This window comes from Hibiscus syriacus, unplaced genomic scaffold (assembly GCF_006381635.1).
Source record: "Hibiscus syriacus cultivar Baekdansim isolate YM2019G1 unplaced genomic scaffold, ASM638163v2 tig00110819_pilon, whole genome shotgun sequence".
Lineage (NCBI taxonomy): Eukaryota > Viridiplantae > Streptophyta > Magnoliopsida > Malvales > Malvaceae > Hibiscus > Hibiscus syriacus.
This window is the reverse complement of record NW_024062875.1, coordinates 2242156-2259921: the sequence shown is the minus strand read 5'-3', so window position 1 is coordinate 2259921 and position 17766 is coordinate 2242156. Positions and strand designations below refer to the sequence as shown.

The 17766-nt window shown below is 34.3% G+C and overlaps 1 protein-coding gene across 1 annotated transcript; it reads right to left on the bottom strand.

Annotated features, from left to right (window-relative positions):
- Window positions 1–2563: 2563 nt before the first annotated feature.
- On the bottom strand, window positions 2564–3317 carry LOC120141988 (histone H2A-like). The gene is made up of 2 exons (XM_039156751.1): window positions 3027–3317; window positions 2564–2935 (listed from the first exon to the last, which is right to left on the bottom strand). The coding sequence occupies exons 1-2, from the start codon at window positions 3234–3236 to the stop codon at window positions 2693–2695; spliced, it is 453 nt and encodes a 150-aa protein (XP_039012682.1). The 5' UTR covers window positions 3237–3317; the 3' UTR covers window positions 2564–2692.
- Window positions 3318–17766: the final 14449 nt, after the last annotated feature.

Here is a 17766-nt window from a genome sequence, read left to right as displayed (position 1 = left end):
GAATAGTGCAGCGATGTAGGCTGAGTTGCAATATTACTGTCGTAAAGTGCTTATTATATAGGCATCAGAATACAAGACAAAAGTTTAAAGACATGGAGGGATTAAAATTAAAAAAATTGTTTTTTTTTCTGTTGCCGTTGCCGTAAAAAAGAGTATGGGATCATAAATCACAAGTAGGCTACTATTTTGGCCCCGGCAATCTCTCACAAGATACCAGTAAAATAAATTATTAGCAAGGCTTCTTAATGAAAAAGTCAAAGATCATCACTGTTATTATTATATCTTAAGCATTTACCTTGTCTTGCCGCATCAATATGCTAGTTAATTAAGCCAAGAACTAATTAATCTTCTAGACAAGCAGTGACTTGCATGTGAGACAATTACATGATCTTCAATGCATAACCATATAATTAGTTCTAAGTCCAAAAACTATTGTCAAAATACATCCATAGTATTAAGCTTTATAAGGAAGAAAGACAAAATAAAGCAGTAAAAGCGACCGATTATTATATACTAAAACAAATGTAAAACTATATTTCCAAGAACATCAAAGATGCTGGCTTGAATTAGTTCCCCAGCAAAAAAAATATTGGCTTTATCTGTAAAATCCTTGTTTTAACAGCAGAATCTCATGCAAACTACCAAAGCCCACAGCTATTATACTACAATTCGGAGAAGCTTAAAAAGTTCCAAACTAAAAATGGAGGCCAAAATGAAAAAGAAAAAACCAGCAACAATTGTTTTCCTGTAGAAATTACTTTCTTAGTGAACTTTTACTTCAATCCATGTGTCCGTTTTCCACTACCGGTGGATTCTGATCGACAGGCTGCTCTGTGTCAGCATAAACCATCTGAGTCCCGTTCCAAAACAGTAACTGGTCCCTGCAGGCCGCCATTTTCATTCAGAAAACAACCTCTCTATTTCGTTTTAATAGCATTGTTTCGGAATAGAATACAGTATTACTATTTGATGAAAACAGGGTAATAAAAAGAAAACAAAAAGAACTCACAAACTCAACATAGTCCTCCTCCTCCTCGGTATCAGAGTGAGGGAAGACCGAGGGCTAATCACAGGTTGAAAAATCTAAATGAAAGACAAAAAGAAAAACTAATCAATCTTATTCAATAGTGCACAAAAGTTTGGAGTTTAATTTTAGAATGAATCAACTTTTCGAGTTGAAAGTCATGATTAACCTGTCTACGCCCAAGGTATCTGTTGCATACATTGCAATGTACGGTGGTCGATGTCACAGGATAGGAATGACAAGAGAAATTAGACTGGCCCAGGCCCCACGAACGCCCGCATGGCAGAAAACGATAAAACAAAGGGGCAATCGAAGGTTCGTACCGCACATTGACACTTCACATCGATCAAACATAAAGATTACGATATAAAGTGCGGTAGTAAAAGAAGCGCAATTAAGTTGATAGTTAAAGAAACACGAAGATCTTACGGATTGCGGGAGTAAATTTGAACAGTGTCTCCTGACTGAAAATTTAATTTAAAGTAAAAATAGTGAGCAAGTCTTGTCAGAGATGTTAACACAAGTAGCAATCTTCAGCCTCATTTTAAGCTTAAAGTAACACATCCAAGAACTGAAACGTGGGCAGTAAAAGAGATGAGAGAGAAAGGGAGAGTAATTACAGTTGCGACGTCAATGATATCGTGCCCGCAGAGGACGTGGTTATTGCAAGAACGGCACAGGTAGAAACGAGTTTGAGCATTCGTGGGAAACGTAACTGCGTTGTTCTCCATTGGGGTTGATGAGAGATTGCAGTTGAGTCCAAGAAACCACCCAAATTGAGAGGGATACGGAAAATGGAGAAAAAGGAAACAGAGCTTCTTGATTGTAACTTCTTTGCAGTTATGAACTAGTAGAATGGGTTTTACAAAGAGAAGTAATTGCAATGCTTGGATGGGTTTTATGTAGACAAAATGAGATCATATAAGGTCCTTTTTCAGTTACAAGAACCGCGCGGGAAAACTCAACAACTTAAAAGCTTGAAGCTCTGAACAATGAAATATGAGAACATTGTACAGAACCATACAGGCGTTGTTCTTGATTATATCTTATTATCAATTGCTTAAAGCCATTTTGGATCCTACAATTATTCACTAATATTCTTGCTGGATTCGGCAACACCTTCCGCTGTAATTTCCAGATACATGCTCTTTTAGATTTAGGGGAAAACGGCGTCGTTAGTGTCGGCTCTGATAGTTACTTTCATTATTAAAACGGGGAATATTAAATGCCGTAGGATGGTATAAAGGATCACATCTCAAGCATGTTCAACCAAACAACAAAAATCAGCTTTAAATTTTAAATTTCATTAACAAAGCATCTTACACAATACAAAAATCCCAAAAAGCAAAAATGAAAAAGGATGAAATAACATTTTTTTATTTACTAATACCAAATTAATTAATTAATACTCGAGAAATTATTTTTAAAAATTATTTTTAATTTAATTGATTCAAAATATCAAATTTTCAACTTTAAATTTTATTTATAAAAAAAACCTAACATCCATTCCATTAAATTAACTACTTATCATCAACAAAATGTAAGTAACAGAAACAAGTAGTTTCATTTCAATTGAATTGAAGCAAATGGGAATCTAAACATATTAAATCAAGCTTTCACCCATCAACCAATCCAAACAAAATCCACTCATCTAACAAAGGAGAAAAATCAAGCTTTCTTCGGAGATTTAGTGGCCTTCGATGGAGATTTAGGTTCTTTAGATGCAGCCTTTTCAGTCTTCTTTGGGAGAAGAACGGGGTTAATGTTCGGTAAAACGCCACCGTGAGCGATTGTAACACCAGAGAGAAGCTTCCCCAGTTCTTCGTCATTCCTCACAGCGAGCAACACGTGCCTTGGTATGATCCTATTCTTCTTGTTGTCACGTGCTGCGTTTCCAGCCAACTCGAGAACCTGGGTTCAAATTTCCAAATCTGAGTTATAAACTGCAAATTATAACAATAGCAATCGACTCATTAGATGACTTAATTTATCCTTCAGTTACCTCGGCGGCTAAGTACTCAAGAACTGCGGCGAGGTAAACCGGAGCTCCGGTTCCGACACGCTGTGAATACCTTCCCTTCTTCAAGTAACGCCCGATCCTTCCGACGGGGAATTGGAGCCCAGCTTTGACAGACCTTGAAACTGGCTTCTTCTTTGGACCGCCGCCTTTCCTTCCTCCAGCGCCTTTCTTTACTTTTGCTCCGGCGTCCATTGCTTCAGAAAGATGTGGGGAAATAACGCTTATGCTTTAAGAAATGTAAACTTTCAGCTTTAAAACAAAACGTGGTACCAAGTATCGCGACGTTGGCATCTTTATAGCAGTGGTTTAGGTGGAATGGAAAGAGAGGAAAACAGTAACCGTTAGATTGAGAACTTATCAACGGTTGTTGATCATTTTAGGTTGATCCGTGTGCTTTTGAATGAACCAATGAGTAGCGAGATTGGGTATTTTGGAATAAACTGGTCGCCATTTACAAACTTTTTTAGTTTCCCGCTTTTTCTTCTTTTCAAACTTGGAATTAGAAGACAGTATTTGTAAAATATATTGTTAATGCCGCAAAAATTAGGGTTCTTTTTCAAATATAAGCCAAAAACACATTAATTCTTAATTTAGCCATGAAATAATATCAAGTCCGAAATATGTTTCCTTTTTTTTATGGCAAATTCAATTATGAACAGAGTTGAATTCTTCATTAATTATATTGGTTTAAATTGTTGGATAAAAATACTTTCTTAAGATCCATGATTGTATAATAATTACTTCAATTTGACTCTTATTATAGTTGACATCAAGTTAAATATATATGACAACATAATTTGGCTATCATGATAATTAATTTCAGTGAAAAATTCAAAATTGGTTTTTAAGAAAAAAGAAGTTTAATAATATATACCATCACCTAATGCATGGGAAATTGTGACAATTAAATATGATTTTTCAATCTATCATATATTTAATTATCACAATTTCTCATTATCACCTAATGTATGAGAAATTCGAAGACTACACATTCTATGGAAATTGTGGTAATTAAATATGATTTTAGCTTATGATTTCCCTCGCATTTTGTAAGAGTTTGGGAATCATGGGATATTCTTTTCGGGGGCCATTCTATGGAACTTATGGATCCAGAGGAATAAACAAATTTTTGACTCATAAAATATCGAAAAAGAATTTGTACTGAAGCGTAGCAGACATCTAGTAGCAGAGACTTGTAGGTGTAGGGCTAACGCAACGGAGGAGTTACATACTGTTGAAGGGCAGAAAACGAGAAAACGAGATGGACACCACCCCCGTCAAGGTGGCTCAAACTAAACACATATGGTGTGAAAGACAACTCAATCAGATTGACATCCTATGGAGGAGTGATAAGGGACGAGAGAAGCTGATAGAGATTGGGTTTTCACAAGTTGATTGGTACATGCTCGATTCTAGAGGTTGAGATGTGGGGGTCTTCGAAGTAATAAACGAAACATGGAAATTAGGTGCAAGGAAAATAATAGTTAAGGTGGACAAAAGGGAAGTATGGAAGAACTTGCAAAGGAAGGACCATATGCAACTAGAACTAATGGTGGGTTATCACATTACGACGGTGATGCAAAAGGATCAGGAGGTAAAGTTCGTCCACGTGCTCCGCAAAGGAAACTGAGTAACGGACAATATGGCCATATAATCATCTAATATTAGAAAAAATCGTGGGAGTTAATTTTAAAATAATTAGATGATAAAGGAGTTGTTTTGATAAACTCTAGTTGAATTAATGATAACTACCATTAAGATTTAAAAAATACATTTTTTATGGCTAATTAGGCCATTTTATCCCTTGAATGTGTTATTCTTTACCTAACAAATCTAATCATACTCGGTCAATAACTCTAAGTGAATTGAGTCGAAAATTCAAGTCATTATAATCCAAATTTAATTTTCGAAAAATCCAGAACTTCATCAAATATTAGGGTAATGACACATTTAAGATTTTGATAGTATAAATATCATAATTTTGTCAAGATCTTTAGAGTCTTATAAGGCCAATACTCAACTATCTTGAGATAAGTATCATCTAGGTCGATAAAGGTATAAACTTGATATTCAAAAAGCTTATCGAACAAAGCATTCGAAGAAAAAAATCTCTACATTGCAATTGAAACATTAGATTTGATGACTCTTGACATGTCCTAAAAAAATAACATGTGTTAAAGGCAAATACGCAACAAGGACAAGAGGTAGGAAATTAAGTTGGTTTTAATCGTTTAGAGAGTTCGACGATTGTTGTTTCTCTTCATTATTTAAGGAGTCACTAAAGGATTCAAGATTTACGTACTCGATTGAATTATCATATATCTTACAAGACTATAATAAAAGAATTTGATTGTATTTATCACAACTCAATTAGCAATTAACATAATTTAAACGTCTAAATAACATGTATTGACTTAAAACATAATACAAACTTCGGTCTAGTTATAAAATCAATTAAACTTAACCCCTAAGGTCAATAAATGTAATACATTTATTCATTTTTGTTGTAGATAGACCAAAAATACCATGTTAACTATTTGAAACTTAGTTAGAATCGAAAATAAAATTAAATCCTACAATCAAATTATCATTAAACAACATTCTATGAACAAAATTATTAATCATGTCAGGTAGGAGAGCTTTATGGCCATTAAAATAATCCAAATGTTGGAGTCCAACCATGTCAAGTGTTGGTAACCACAATCTCAATTCATTATTATCGATGATCAATTAGAATTCAAAGGGTTGTGGAGAGATGGTGGTGCGATAGAGACGAGGAAGAATATTTTCAGTTTTTTTTTAATTTAATACAATTCATGGTAAAATTGAAAAAAATTATAAAACATTAAAGTTTAGTTTTACAATTATATCTTAAATAAATAGACATTTTTTGAGTGATCCACTGTTGCACACTAGATTCATAATAACAACAGACAAAATGGTTGACAACATAAAACCTCATATATATATAATTAAGATAAAACCATATGTATGACATTGAAAATTTTGTTATAGTTTATATACGGATCATATATTTGATCCATTTTTTAAATGATGGCAAGTGTTTATACTTGTATATTTTTCATCCTTCAATTTTCTACAATAACACGTGTCGTAATTCGAATATTGTTTGTGGGGGGGGGGAATCCACATTAACCATATGTCAAATAATCATCGTTTAATATATTCATATAAAATTTATTAATTTAATTAATGACATAAAAACTGAAAATTGACATGATTAACATGTTTTAATTAACAAAATTGATCGATTTAAACTAATCAAGTTACACTGATTTAATCAATAACAAGATATTGAATCTAATTTCATGAACCTAACCGGTAGATGAAATAATTTTCCAAAGAAAATGAAAGAAAGAAAGAAAAAAAACTTCATGCTTATTACATGCCAACGTTTTAAATGGTATATTGGGCTTGTTTTCGAAGCCGTATGGGCTCTGTTTTCATATAAGCGGCTTAGATACATCCCTGTCTGCAAAATCGAGTAACCGACCGCGAAAAGAACCCAGAGTTGGGGGCATATCCGACAATTCAAATGAGCCACGCGTCCTCTTATACATGGACAGAAAAAATAAATAATTTGTTTTTGATAAATCTGGTGAATAAATAGATAAAATACCTCCTTTAGTGTGGACAGAAAAAAGAAAAGGGTAATCTATATGAATGTCTACATATGTTTGAGTAAATTACTTTTTTTTTATCATAGATGTTTTAAAAATGATAATTTGGTCATTAATGTTATCAATTTATGATAAATCAATCACTCATTGTTAACAATTATTACTTTAATGGAATGTTGGTATGACATGTGAAATCGATTGATATGATACTGTCGATCTTTCGGTTGGGCCCCGAAATTGGGTTTCAACTTAGAAAATGGATTAGGAGTCGCCACCGACTACTTTAAATGAATTTAGGTGTCGGACACCATCTTACATGATATGTGTCTTACCAAAGATGTTTCGGATTCGGGTGTCGGTTACAGTCAAGGAAGGGTTAGCACCCTTGAACCGCCATTTCGGTACTACGTAATTTCCAGTTGTCTTTGATTAAAAAATTGAAAGTTTAAATTAAAAGTTAAAAATATGATCCTAAATTACTTACCTTAGATCGATTTGAAATCATCCTCAAAAGGTCAAGAGACACGTTAGATAAAAAGAGGTAATAAAAACAAATAAATAAGAAACCAATGAAATAAAAGGATAAAAATGAGTAAAGAAAAAGAACATAATAATAAAGAATAAAGAAAGATAATAAATAAATTTAAAAAAATTTAAAAAAAAAAAAAATGTTTAAAAATGACATAAACAAAATATAGGAAAATAGTAGTAAAATGATATAAAAAAAATGAAAAAAAAAGAAGATAAATGACTAAAATTGATATAAAGGAAAAATAAAAAAATAATATGTACATATAAACACTAAATAAGTAAAGGGAAAAATATCTATATATGTATATACATATTATTAATACTAAAGAAAATAAAATACAAAAAAATATAATATATACATACATATAAAATAAAAATAAAAATGAAATAAATAAATCAAAATGCTAGGGGACCAAATTGAAAGGAAAATTAAATCGAGAGACAGATTTCGAAGCAATTAGGCGATTAAAATCGATTCAGGGGCTCAAATTAGACATTAAAAATAGAGAGGGAACAGAAAGGGGTTTCACCCCTTTACCCTTTAAAACACGCGGGTAAGAAGTGATTTGGGTCAGGTTATGGGTCGATCCGTGGGCTAACTATATAAGTTTAAAAAAATTAAACTCTCATTTGTTCCATTTTAAACCCAAGCTCCCTTATTTCTATAAAACACTCTCTCAAGTGTTTTCAAGGGGGAAGAACTCGGCTGGGTTCTTGATGAACCAAGAATCTGACCGCCCCACGTCGCCTCGTCGATCGCCAGTCATCGACGGCGAAAGTAAAAAATTTACAATTTTTCCAAATATTTTTCTTCACTCTCTTCGAATATCAAATCTATTTTTTTCAAAAACCCTTTGAGGAAATATAGATCTAAAGAAGAAAATTCGAAAAAAACTTGTTATTTTTCGAACCAAAATGATGGAAAATCAAAACAAATCCCACATGCAAGCATCGATCGATGAAAGGTAAGATTTTTACCTTTTATTGCTTCTCGAAATAGTTACAAAATGCTTCGAAATGCTCGTAGTTTGCTTGTAATTTCTGCTTTTTTATTTCGTATCAACCGTGTGTTACAAATGATGTTGCTTACATGAATTTATAGGACTAAAAATCCTATTTTTAGGTGTTTAAAACCGAAAATAACACTAATATTATTATTGTGTTGGTTGTGGATGAGTCTTGTAAGATCCTTGCGTTGTGGGTGCCAAGATCTCCGGCGTGGGACTTCGGTTGTTGGAGGCGTGCGAAATGAGGACTACGGTGCTGGTGGGGAGAGGCTGCAGCTGCTGGAATAACTGAAACCCTAATTTTCCATTGGTTTCTTATTGGGTTGTGGGTTGGGTTGGCATGTTGGGTGTAACGGGCTGCTACTGGGCTCTTTGGTCTTGGGCCTGTGAAATAAAATGTAAATATGTGTTAATATATATATGTATATAAGTATATAATATAATATTATATAAATAACGGTGGATGAAATTAAATGTCGTCAGTTTCCCCTTTGCTTATTTTCGTGTAACAAAAATAGAGCAAATATTAAAAGACACGAATTTCATCCATATCGAATGCCTCGGTCATAGAGTTGAGACCCGATATCAGGAATGATTTGTAAATTTGAACTGAAATATGAAATGACTCCCTCGTCGTGAGGTTGAGTCGAAATTGGAAAATTCTGAGCACAAAATCCTTCATTGTGAAGTGGAAATCGAACTCAAAACTTTGACCATTAGCTCCTGGATCGTCTTCTGGCTCAAGATACTTCGTCGTGAAGGTGAAACTTCTCCTGAAGATTTCGATGTTACTATGTTACAGATGACTCATTCATTGTGAAATTGGGTCAATCTGTTGGAATTGAAGCCACAGTTTAGAATGTGGCTTCTCATTGCCAAATTGTAGTCAACTTTAATTTTCTTCTCGGTTTAAAGACCTTGGTTTAAACATTCGACTGGAAAATAATTCTTTGACTCCACCATGTGGTTGATAGGCCTTCGAGTTGAATGAAATCGAACTTGAAAAGTCTTCGCTAATAGATAGTTTTTCTCGACTTAAGTTATGCTGTCGGAAAACCTTGATTGCAACCGAACAGTAGTGATTGATGTGTTATCGAGCTGGATGGAATCGACCTTGACAATTTTGTTGGCAGATAACCCTTCTTGCATTGAGATATGCTGTAAATTTATTTGCCTCTGATTTGGAATGACATGATTCAGATGATGCTTCAAGAGAAGTTATCTCAAAAGAGACAGAATTCATTTCAAGGGAAACAATCTCAAAGATATTTGTTGTTTCATGAGAAACGGTCTCAAGGTAAACAAAATTTTGTTTTAAGGGAAATAAATTCAAAGATTTTGTGTTTCAAGAGAAACTGTCTCAATAGAGACAAAACTTGTTTTAAGGGAAATAGATTCAAAGATTTTGTTTCAAGGGAAATTTTCTCAAGAGAGACAAAATTTTTAAGAGAAAATGTCTCAAGAGAGACAAATTTGTTTTAAAAGAAACTGTCTCAAGAGAGACAAAATTTGTTTCAAGGAAGACAAATTCAAAGATTTTGTTTCAAGGAAAATGTCTCAAGAGATAAAATTTGTTTTAAGAAAAAATTTCTCAAGAGAGGCAAAATTTGTTTTAAAAGAAATTGTCTCAAGGGAGACGAAATTTGTTTCAAGAAAAACAGATTCAAAGATTTTGTTTCAAGGGAAACTGTCTCAAGAGTGACAATTTGTTTTAAGAGAAAATGTCTCAAGAGACACAAAATTTGTTTTAAAAGAAACTGTCTCAAGAGAGACAAAACTTTGTTTTGAGTAAATTAGTCTTGAGCTAGACGACCCCTTTGTTTCGAGAGAAACAATCTCGAAGGTGATCGATAATCTGCTTGTTCATGCATGTTAAAGAAATCCTTTTAGAAGCTTTCATAGTTGACTTAAGGAAGTCAAATCTATGGATGACAGGTTTGTTGTGACACTAAATCATTTCATCGAGCACGATAACCTTCTTCATGAAATAAAAATCATTGATGACTCATTCGTGTGAAATTGAGCTTTTAATTGGATGTCCTTCATTGTGAAGTTAAGATCCACACTTGTAAATTGCACTTGTTTTGAATTCAATATCTTTCATGAATCTGTAAAATTATGCACATATGCGATGCTATGGATATGATGCTCTTATGTATGCCTAAAATGTATATACGAAACATGTTATTTTAAGGTTTGGAGAGAAATCTCAATTTCTGGTTATCCGTCTCGATGACTCTTGATGCTGGAATCTTAAATTTCTTATTCTTGATCTTGGATTCTTAAACATGCTTAAATCCGATGTATAAAATGTTGATATGTGAGGAATAATTGCGTGAGCATTCTTCATTTTATCTCTAACTCAATTTCTCTTCATTTCCACCAGGGTGTACTCTTGCAAACCTCAACCTAAGACAATTTATTTTCCTTGCTCCAACAAATTTTGGCCCAAAAATTTGGCTTCTCTCGCCCTAGCTTCAATCTTGAGCTTCGGAGAGATATTCGTTGATTTCCAAGACATGCTTATAGAGAACTAATCTTGTTTGAAAATGCTTTTCTTCCTTTGAATTTTCAAAATTTTGAAAAATATCAAAAAAAATATTGCCTCATTCTAGGTTTCATAATTGAAGCAAATCATAAAACAAGAGTTTATATCAAAAGAATCAAATTCTCTTTTAAGCTTTGATAGCTGCAAATCTTTGACAAATATCAAGACTAAAAAGTTTGTTTAGAGGTGGGTTATTTAAATTAAGGTTTGTTTCATCGATTCGGTCATCGCAAAGATCATGACATGCCCCTCTTTCTTGATTTGATATATTGATCAGAGGCGAACAAAATGACACAACTAGCAAAATTAATGGCTAAACCTTTCAGAACACTTTTATTTCAGTTATCTGAAATCTTCCATTTGTTCAAGCTTTGTAGGCTCCTCTAAGAAAGGCAGCACAAAAATATCAGTCTAAAAATGAAATTCTTGGGTGCTCGTGTGAATTTGACTATAGCAGGTGTTCCTTAACTCCCTTAGTCCATTTTTACCGACACTCCTTATTTAAAATTGTCATTGTCTGGCTAGCTAAATCCATAAAGCCGGAGCATTTAACCAATTGCTCTAGAGGGACAACTTAATATCATTGTATATATGTTATAATCACCTCTATCAGGCTAGTTGAATATTATCCATAAAGCCGGGGCGTTTAACTAATTGCTCTAGAGGGACAACTCAAGCTTTATTGTACATTATAATCACCTTTATTAGGCTAGCTGAATCTTATCCATAAAGCCGGGGCGTTTAACCAATTGCTTTAGAGGGACAACTCAAGCTTTATTGTATATATATAATATTATAATCTGGGTATACGGGTCCAATTTCTTAAGTTTGTTAAGGAGAACCTGTTATAGTATAGGTGTTTGTTGAAAGTCAAGAAATCTCATCTTTAGAGTTCAATTTCCAAATAACTGGCCTAAACTATATTTGTTTACTTAACTATTCCATCTGTGAAGATCATTATCATCACTGAACGTCTTAAACAAAATAAACCAATTAGTTTTGCAATCTCATGTTCTAGTTGCCCCATTATGTTCGCTCCTAAATATACCTGAATACCAAACCTTTGATGGACTCTTTATGAGAAGGAAAACTAGCTCGGTCTCTATAAGAAAAGAGCATGTAGTCTGATGTATCTTTTAAATTAGGACCAAGGGGTCTTTGTTTTGCAGGGTTCAATCTTTTCATTTGTCAAAGATTTATAACCCTAATTATTAAAAATCTTTTAATTAAGGTGACATTCAAGGAATTCAAGATTAAAACTTGCTCATTTCCTTAGAATGAAGCATTTTATTTAAAATGTTTGAACGTCAAGTGACTTTTGAACATAAGAAGCACAAAAGAAAACAATTTCAAACAAGATGAGAACACGACAAAACTCTTAATAGATGCCCCAATCAACTCGATCAGAATGCCTCATTACATATTGAAAGTCAATGCTACTGAATCGATCAGATTTTGGACCTTACGTTTCAATGCCCCACAGTTCTCAGTAGTGTGCCCTGAGCTCCCGATATGATAGTTGCATATGGCGTTAATATCATGGCCTTCAGGATATGGGGCCTCTCTAGGTTTGGACTGAACCAGAGTCACAAGATTCTTCTCAACTAGCATTGGGAGCAACTCCTCATATGTCATTGGGATTGGACTGATGCGAGTCTTTTTATGGAAGACATTATGAGGTTTAATCCCCAGATTAGTCAGGTAAGATTCTTTCATTCCTTGATTCTCTATGAGTTCGTTTAGAAGTACCAGATGGTACAACTGCAGTGGTTGATATCGTAACACCTTTGTTAACATTGTAGGTGTTGACATTGTCGATCTCTCGTTCTTTGTTCTTCATGGGAGACTTCTCATTGGAGTCCCTTCCCTCAATTTTTCCTTATTTTATAGCTAGTTCGATCATCTCACCAACCATAACTAGATCTGAGAAACTTCCCGATGTGATTGCCACCAGGTGCTCGAAATAAGGTGCCTTCAGGGTTTGTATAAACAACTTCCTGATTTCATTTTCATCCAAAGATGAATGAACTTGCGTAGCCAAATCCCTCCATCGCAGTGCGTATTGTCGAAAACTTTCATTGTGCTTTTTCTCCAAACTTTGTAGCATAACTCGGTCTGGTCTCATATCATTAATATGCTTGTATTGCTCTAAGAAATACTTGGCTAATTGCTCCAAGAAAGACTTGGCTAAGTCTTTCCATGTCTTAATATGAGTTCGGCTGAGCTGGTTGTACCAACGGATAGTTGAACCAGACAGGCTCTCCTAGGAGCAGTGGATTAGGAGTTGGTCATTTCCCCATATCCCGTCATCTTCCGACAGAACATAGTGATGTGGGCTGAGGGGCAGCTGTTCCCATCGAATTTATCGAACTCAGTGACCTTAAACTTTGGTGGAATCACCAAATTTAGAACTAGGCTCAGCTCTATTGCGTCCACTCCATAATAATCATGATCTCCTTGAACCATCTTCATTGATCTTCTAACATCCTAATCTTCTCTTCCATCTTCTTTGTCTTATCCTCATCGTCAAAATTCGGGATATGATAGTCTTCCGGATAATTATCGATGTTGGTTGCGGAAGCTTGTATATTTGCCCCATATATGACTTTCTTCTTGATAGCAGATGAGTCCCCTTGTAATCCAAGTAAGATCCCGGGTGAGACAACCACTTGTGGGGTTGGTGGTATAATGACTCTTTCAGGTGAACCTGCCCCTGGTATATGGCTTGTTGGAGACCCGATAACTTGGCCATTTATTCTTGATGGACTTCAGGGTACTTTTACTGTTCTGAGCCATCTTATCCTCCAACTCTTTCTGCAATTTTATCATATTCTCTTCAATTTGAATGATTCTGGCCTCCATTCGCCTCTTTTTCAAGCGGGTGTTATGCGGATGGGGTACGTTGAACACGTGAAGTGGTGTATCCAGTATTTATTCCTTTTATTGAAGAATTCTTTCATTAGTTAATGTGAATGCAAAGAAAATAACAAAATGCAAAATGTCTAAATGCATGATACATGAAATATCCGAGGCATTGATCCAAAAAATGTGCATGTTATTATGAATAATCCTTATTGGGGACAAAAGTGTTTTATCTTTTAAGATACAAAAATATCCTGACAGCTTCTGACATGTTGACTAGTCTTCTGCCTTCGTCTGTCACCGGTTGAATAACTTATCGAACTGCTCCGGCTTCTCTAGATGAACTGTGCAAAATATTGAGTTACTTTTTGTACTGGCCCAAGAAGTCTCGAATGACTGCATTTCTGGCCTTTATCTTTTGTTGAGCCTATTCCCAACGAATACGTCATTGGAGCCCTCAATTGATAGGAACTATGTTAAGTTCATTTGTCAATGTCAGCAATAGTCTCCAATTTCAGCTATCGTTTTGCCATTGTTATCTTTGAAGGGACTCCCAAGATCAGTAACCTTTATTTCGCCCCTACAACCTCTACCAGTTAGTTCTTCCAAGATAGATCTTCACTGTGCTTGATGTAGACCCGATCCATTCTGAGTCTTTATAATGTAGCAGAGTGATATACTCTTCAATTGTGGGCACCACGTCTTCTGGGTTGAATCTGACACATAATCGCCTTATAGACTATCCTCTACATTTTCATCTCTTGTATTACAACCCCTTTGTCCATTAATACAGACTATTTATGTTTAACAAACACGTTTTTGTGGATCAATACCTCTTTTGAATGATGCAAATGATGAAAATAAACACGAAAGTAAAAAGTTAGTAAAATAAGAAAAAGAAAAAAGAAAAAGGCAAACAACATAGTTAGGGTAAAAATGTTTTAGGGTTTGAAATATGGTTTTGGGGTAGGCTCTAATTCTCCATAGTCTCCCGGTTTAGGTTCTAAAAAACGGTACCCGAGTTCTCCTTGTCGGTGCTCCCTTGGGCTTGCCAGACCCATAGTCCTAAACCCATCACATGCTTGTGTGTACTAATTTAAACTCGAGATGACACATTCCCTTATGCCGTACGGTGTATAAATTTACACGAAGACGTCACTTTTACCCCCACTTAAAATAGGGTTCAGAGCTCAGGTTTAAAGCCTTATAGGAAAAACAAGTTTGGAAGGCTGAAATCATTAGAAAACGGTTAGCACAACTATTTACTCGAAAATATAATAGAAGATAAGCAATAAGGATCGAAATGTTACCTTAAAAGTTAAACTTATCATTTTCGTTAAAAAGACAACTGGAAATTACCTTAGCCTGATTCACTTACCTGTATCCCTAGTGGAGTCGCCAAGCTGTCAGAACCGTCTTTCGGTTGGGCCCCAGAATTGGGCTTTGACTTAGGAAAATGGATTAGGAGTCGCCATCAACCACTTTAAATGAATTTAGGTGGGTCAGACACCATCTTACCTAATCTGCGTCTTACCAAAGATGTGTCAGATTTGGGAGTCGGTTACAGTCAATGAAAGGTTAGCACCCTTGAACTGCCCTTTCGATACTATGTAATTTCCAGTTGTCTTTGATTAAGAAAATTGAAAGTTTAAATTAAAAGTTAAAAATATGATCTAGATTACTTACCTTAGATCGATTTGAAATCATCCTCAAAAGGTCAAGAGACACGTTAGATGAAAAGAGGTAATAAAAACAAATAAATAAGAAACCAATGAAATAAAGAGGATAAAAAGAGTATAAGTAAAGAAAGATAAAGAACAATAATAATAATAATAAAAGAATAAAGAAAGATAAACAAAATAAAAGGAAACAGAACCTAAAGAAATAGAGAACACTAATAAATAAAATAAAAAATAAAAAAATGATTAAAAAATGACATAAACAAAATATAGGAAAATAGTAGTAAAAATGATATATAAAAACAAGTGAAAAAAATAAAAATAAAAAGATAAATGACTAAAATGGATATAAAGGAAAAAAAATAAAAAATAATATGTACATATAAACGCTAATATTAATAAAATAAGTAAAGGGAAAAATATCTATATATGTATATATATTATTAATACTAAAGAAAATAAAATACAAAAAAATATAATATATACATACATATAAAATAAAAATAAAAACGAAATAAATAAATCAAAATGCTAGGAGACCAAATTGAAAGGAAAAATAAATCGGGAGATATATTTCGAAGCAATTAGGTGATTAAAATCGATTCAGGGGCTCAAATTGGACATTAAAAATAGAGAGGGATCAGAAAGGGGATTCACCCTTTACCCTTTAAAACACGCGGGTCAGAAGTGGTTTGGGTTGGGTTATGGGTCGATCCGTGGGCTAATTATACAAGTTTAAAAAAAAAGTAAACTCCTCATTTATTCCATTTTAAACTCAAGCTCCCTCTCAAGTGTTCTTCAAGGGGGAAGAACTCGGCTGGGTTCTTGATGAACCCAGAATCCGGTCGTCCCACGTCGCCTCGTCGGTCGCCAGTCATCGGCGGTGAAAGTAAAAAAAAATTGCAATTTTTCCAAATATTTTTCTTCCCTTTCTTCGAATATCAAATCTATTTTTTCAAAATCCCTTTGAGGAAATGTAGATCTAAAGAAGAAAAAGTCGAAAACAACTTGTTATTTTTCGAACCAAAACGATGGAAAATCAAAACAAATCCCACATGCCAGCATTGATCGATGAAAGGTAAGATTTTTACCCTTGATTGCTTCTCGAAATATTTACAAAATGCTTCAAAATTTTCGTAGTTTGCTTGTAATTTCTGCTTTTTTATTTCGTATCAACCGTGTGTTACAAATGATGTTGCTTACATGAATTTATAGGACTAAAAATCCTCTTTTAGGTGTTTAAAACCAAAAATAACACTAATATTATTGTTGTGTTAGTTGTGGATGAGTCTTGCGAGATCCTTGCGTTTGTTATGGGTGCCAAGATCTCCGGCGTGGGACTCGGGCTGTTGGAGGCGTGAGGAAGGCGTGCGAAAGGAGGACTACGGTGCCGGTGGGGAGAGGCTGCAGCTCCTGGAATAACTGAAACCTTAATTTATCATAGGGTTTCTTGTTGGGTCGTGGGTTGGCTTGGCCTATTGGGTGTAACGGGCTGTTGCTGGGCTCTTTGGTCTTGGGCCTTTGAAATAAAATGTAAATATGTGTTAATATATATATATATATATATATATATATAATTATATAATATAATATTATATAAATAACGGTGGACGAAATTAAATGTCGTCAGACACTATTTAAGCATGTTGGATAACTATGTTGATCGATCGTTTGACTCACATTTATTATTTATTGGTATTTGATATTATTGCTTATGAAAAATCACACAAGGATAGCTCAAATAATCAAATTGCTAAAATATCCATATACTTATTCTGACCAGCCATTTCAGTGTATGAATGAACTACCGAGTGAGCCGAAAACCATTGTCGAAGGCGGGTTCAAGCTGGATACATCCATCGTTGACCCCGTATAAACTATGGGATCTTTTTATGCATGTCCTCTTCTTTGCAAATTGTTTTCCTTTTCCCACAATCTGAGTTAAGAAATGAAAATATTTCATGATGGATATGGATTAATGATGAATGTATTCAGCTTGAACCTGCCTTCGACAATGGTTTCCAACTCATCCGATAATCTATTCATGCACTCCTCGTGACTGATTAGACATAAGTGCATGGATTTTTTGAACGATTTGACGAACCAAGTTGTATTTTTGTGATTTTTCATAAGGAGTCACGTTAAACACTTGTAATAAAAACTATAGAAGAGTTAAATTGTTGGTCAATGTGGTTGTTTAACGTGGTCAAATATTACCACATCATTTGGTTTAACAGTACACATCAGTATCATTACTCCTGATAATGGCTGTTAACCACGAATAGATTATCGACAGAAAAGAAAGAGAAATTTATTATTTATTTTAAAAGGAAAACTATTATCTCTAACAGTTCCATTGAGAAAGCCCAATAATTCCTTCTTTCTCATTTTTGGATACTCTTGCTGCCCTAGGTTTTCTCTCTGTAAGTTCTATCTAAATCATTTTTGGATCTC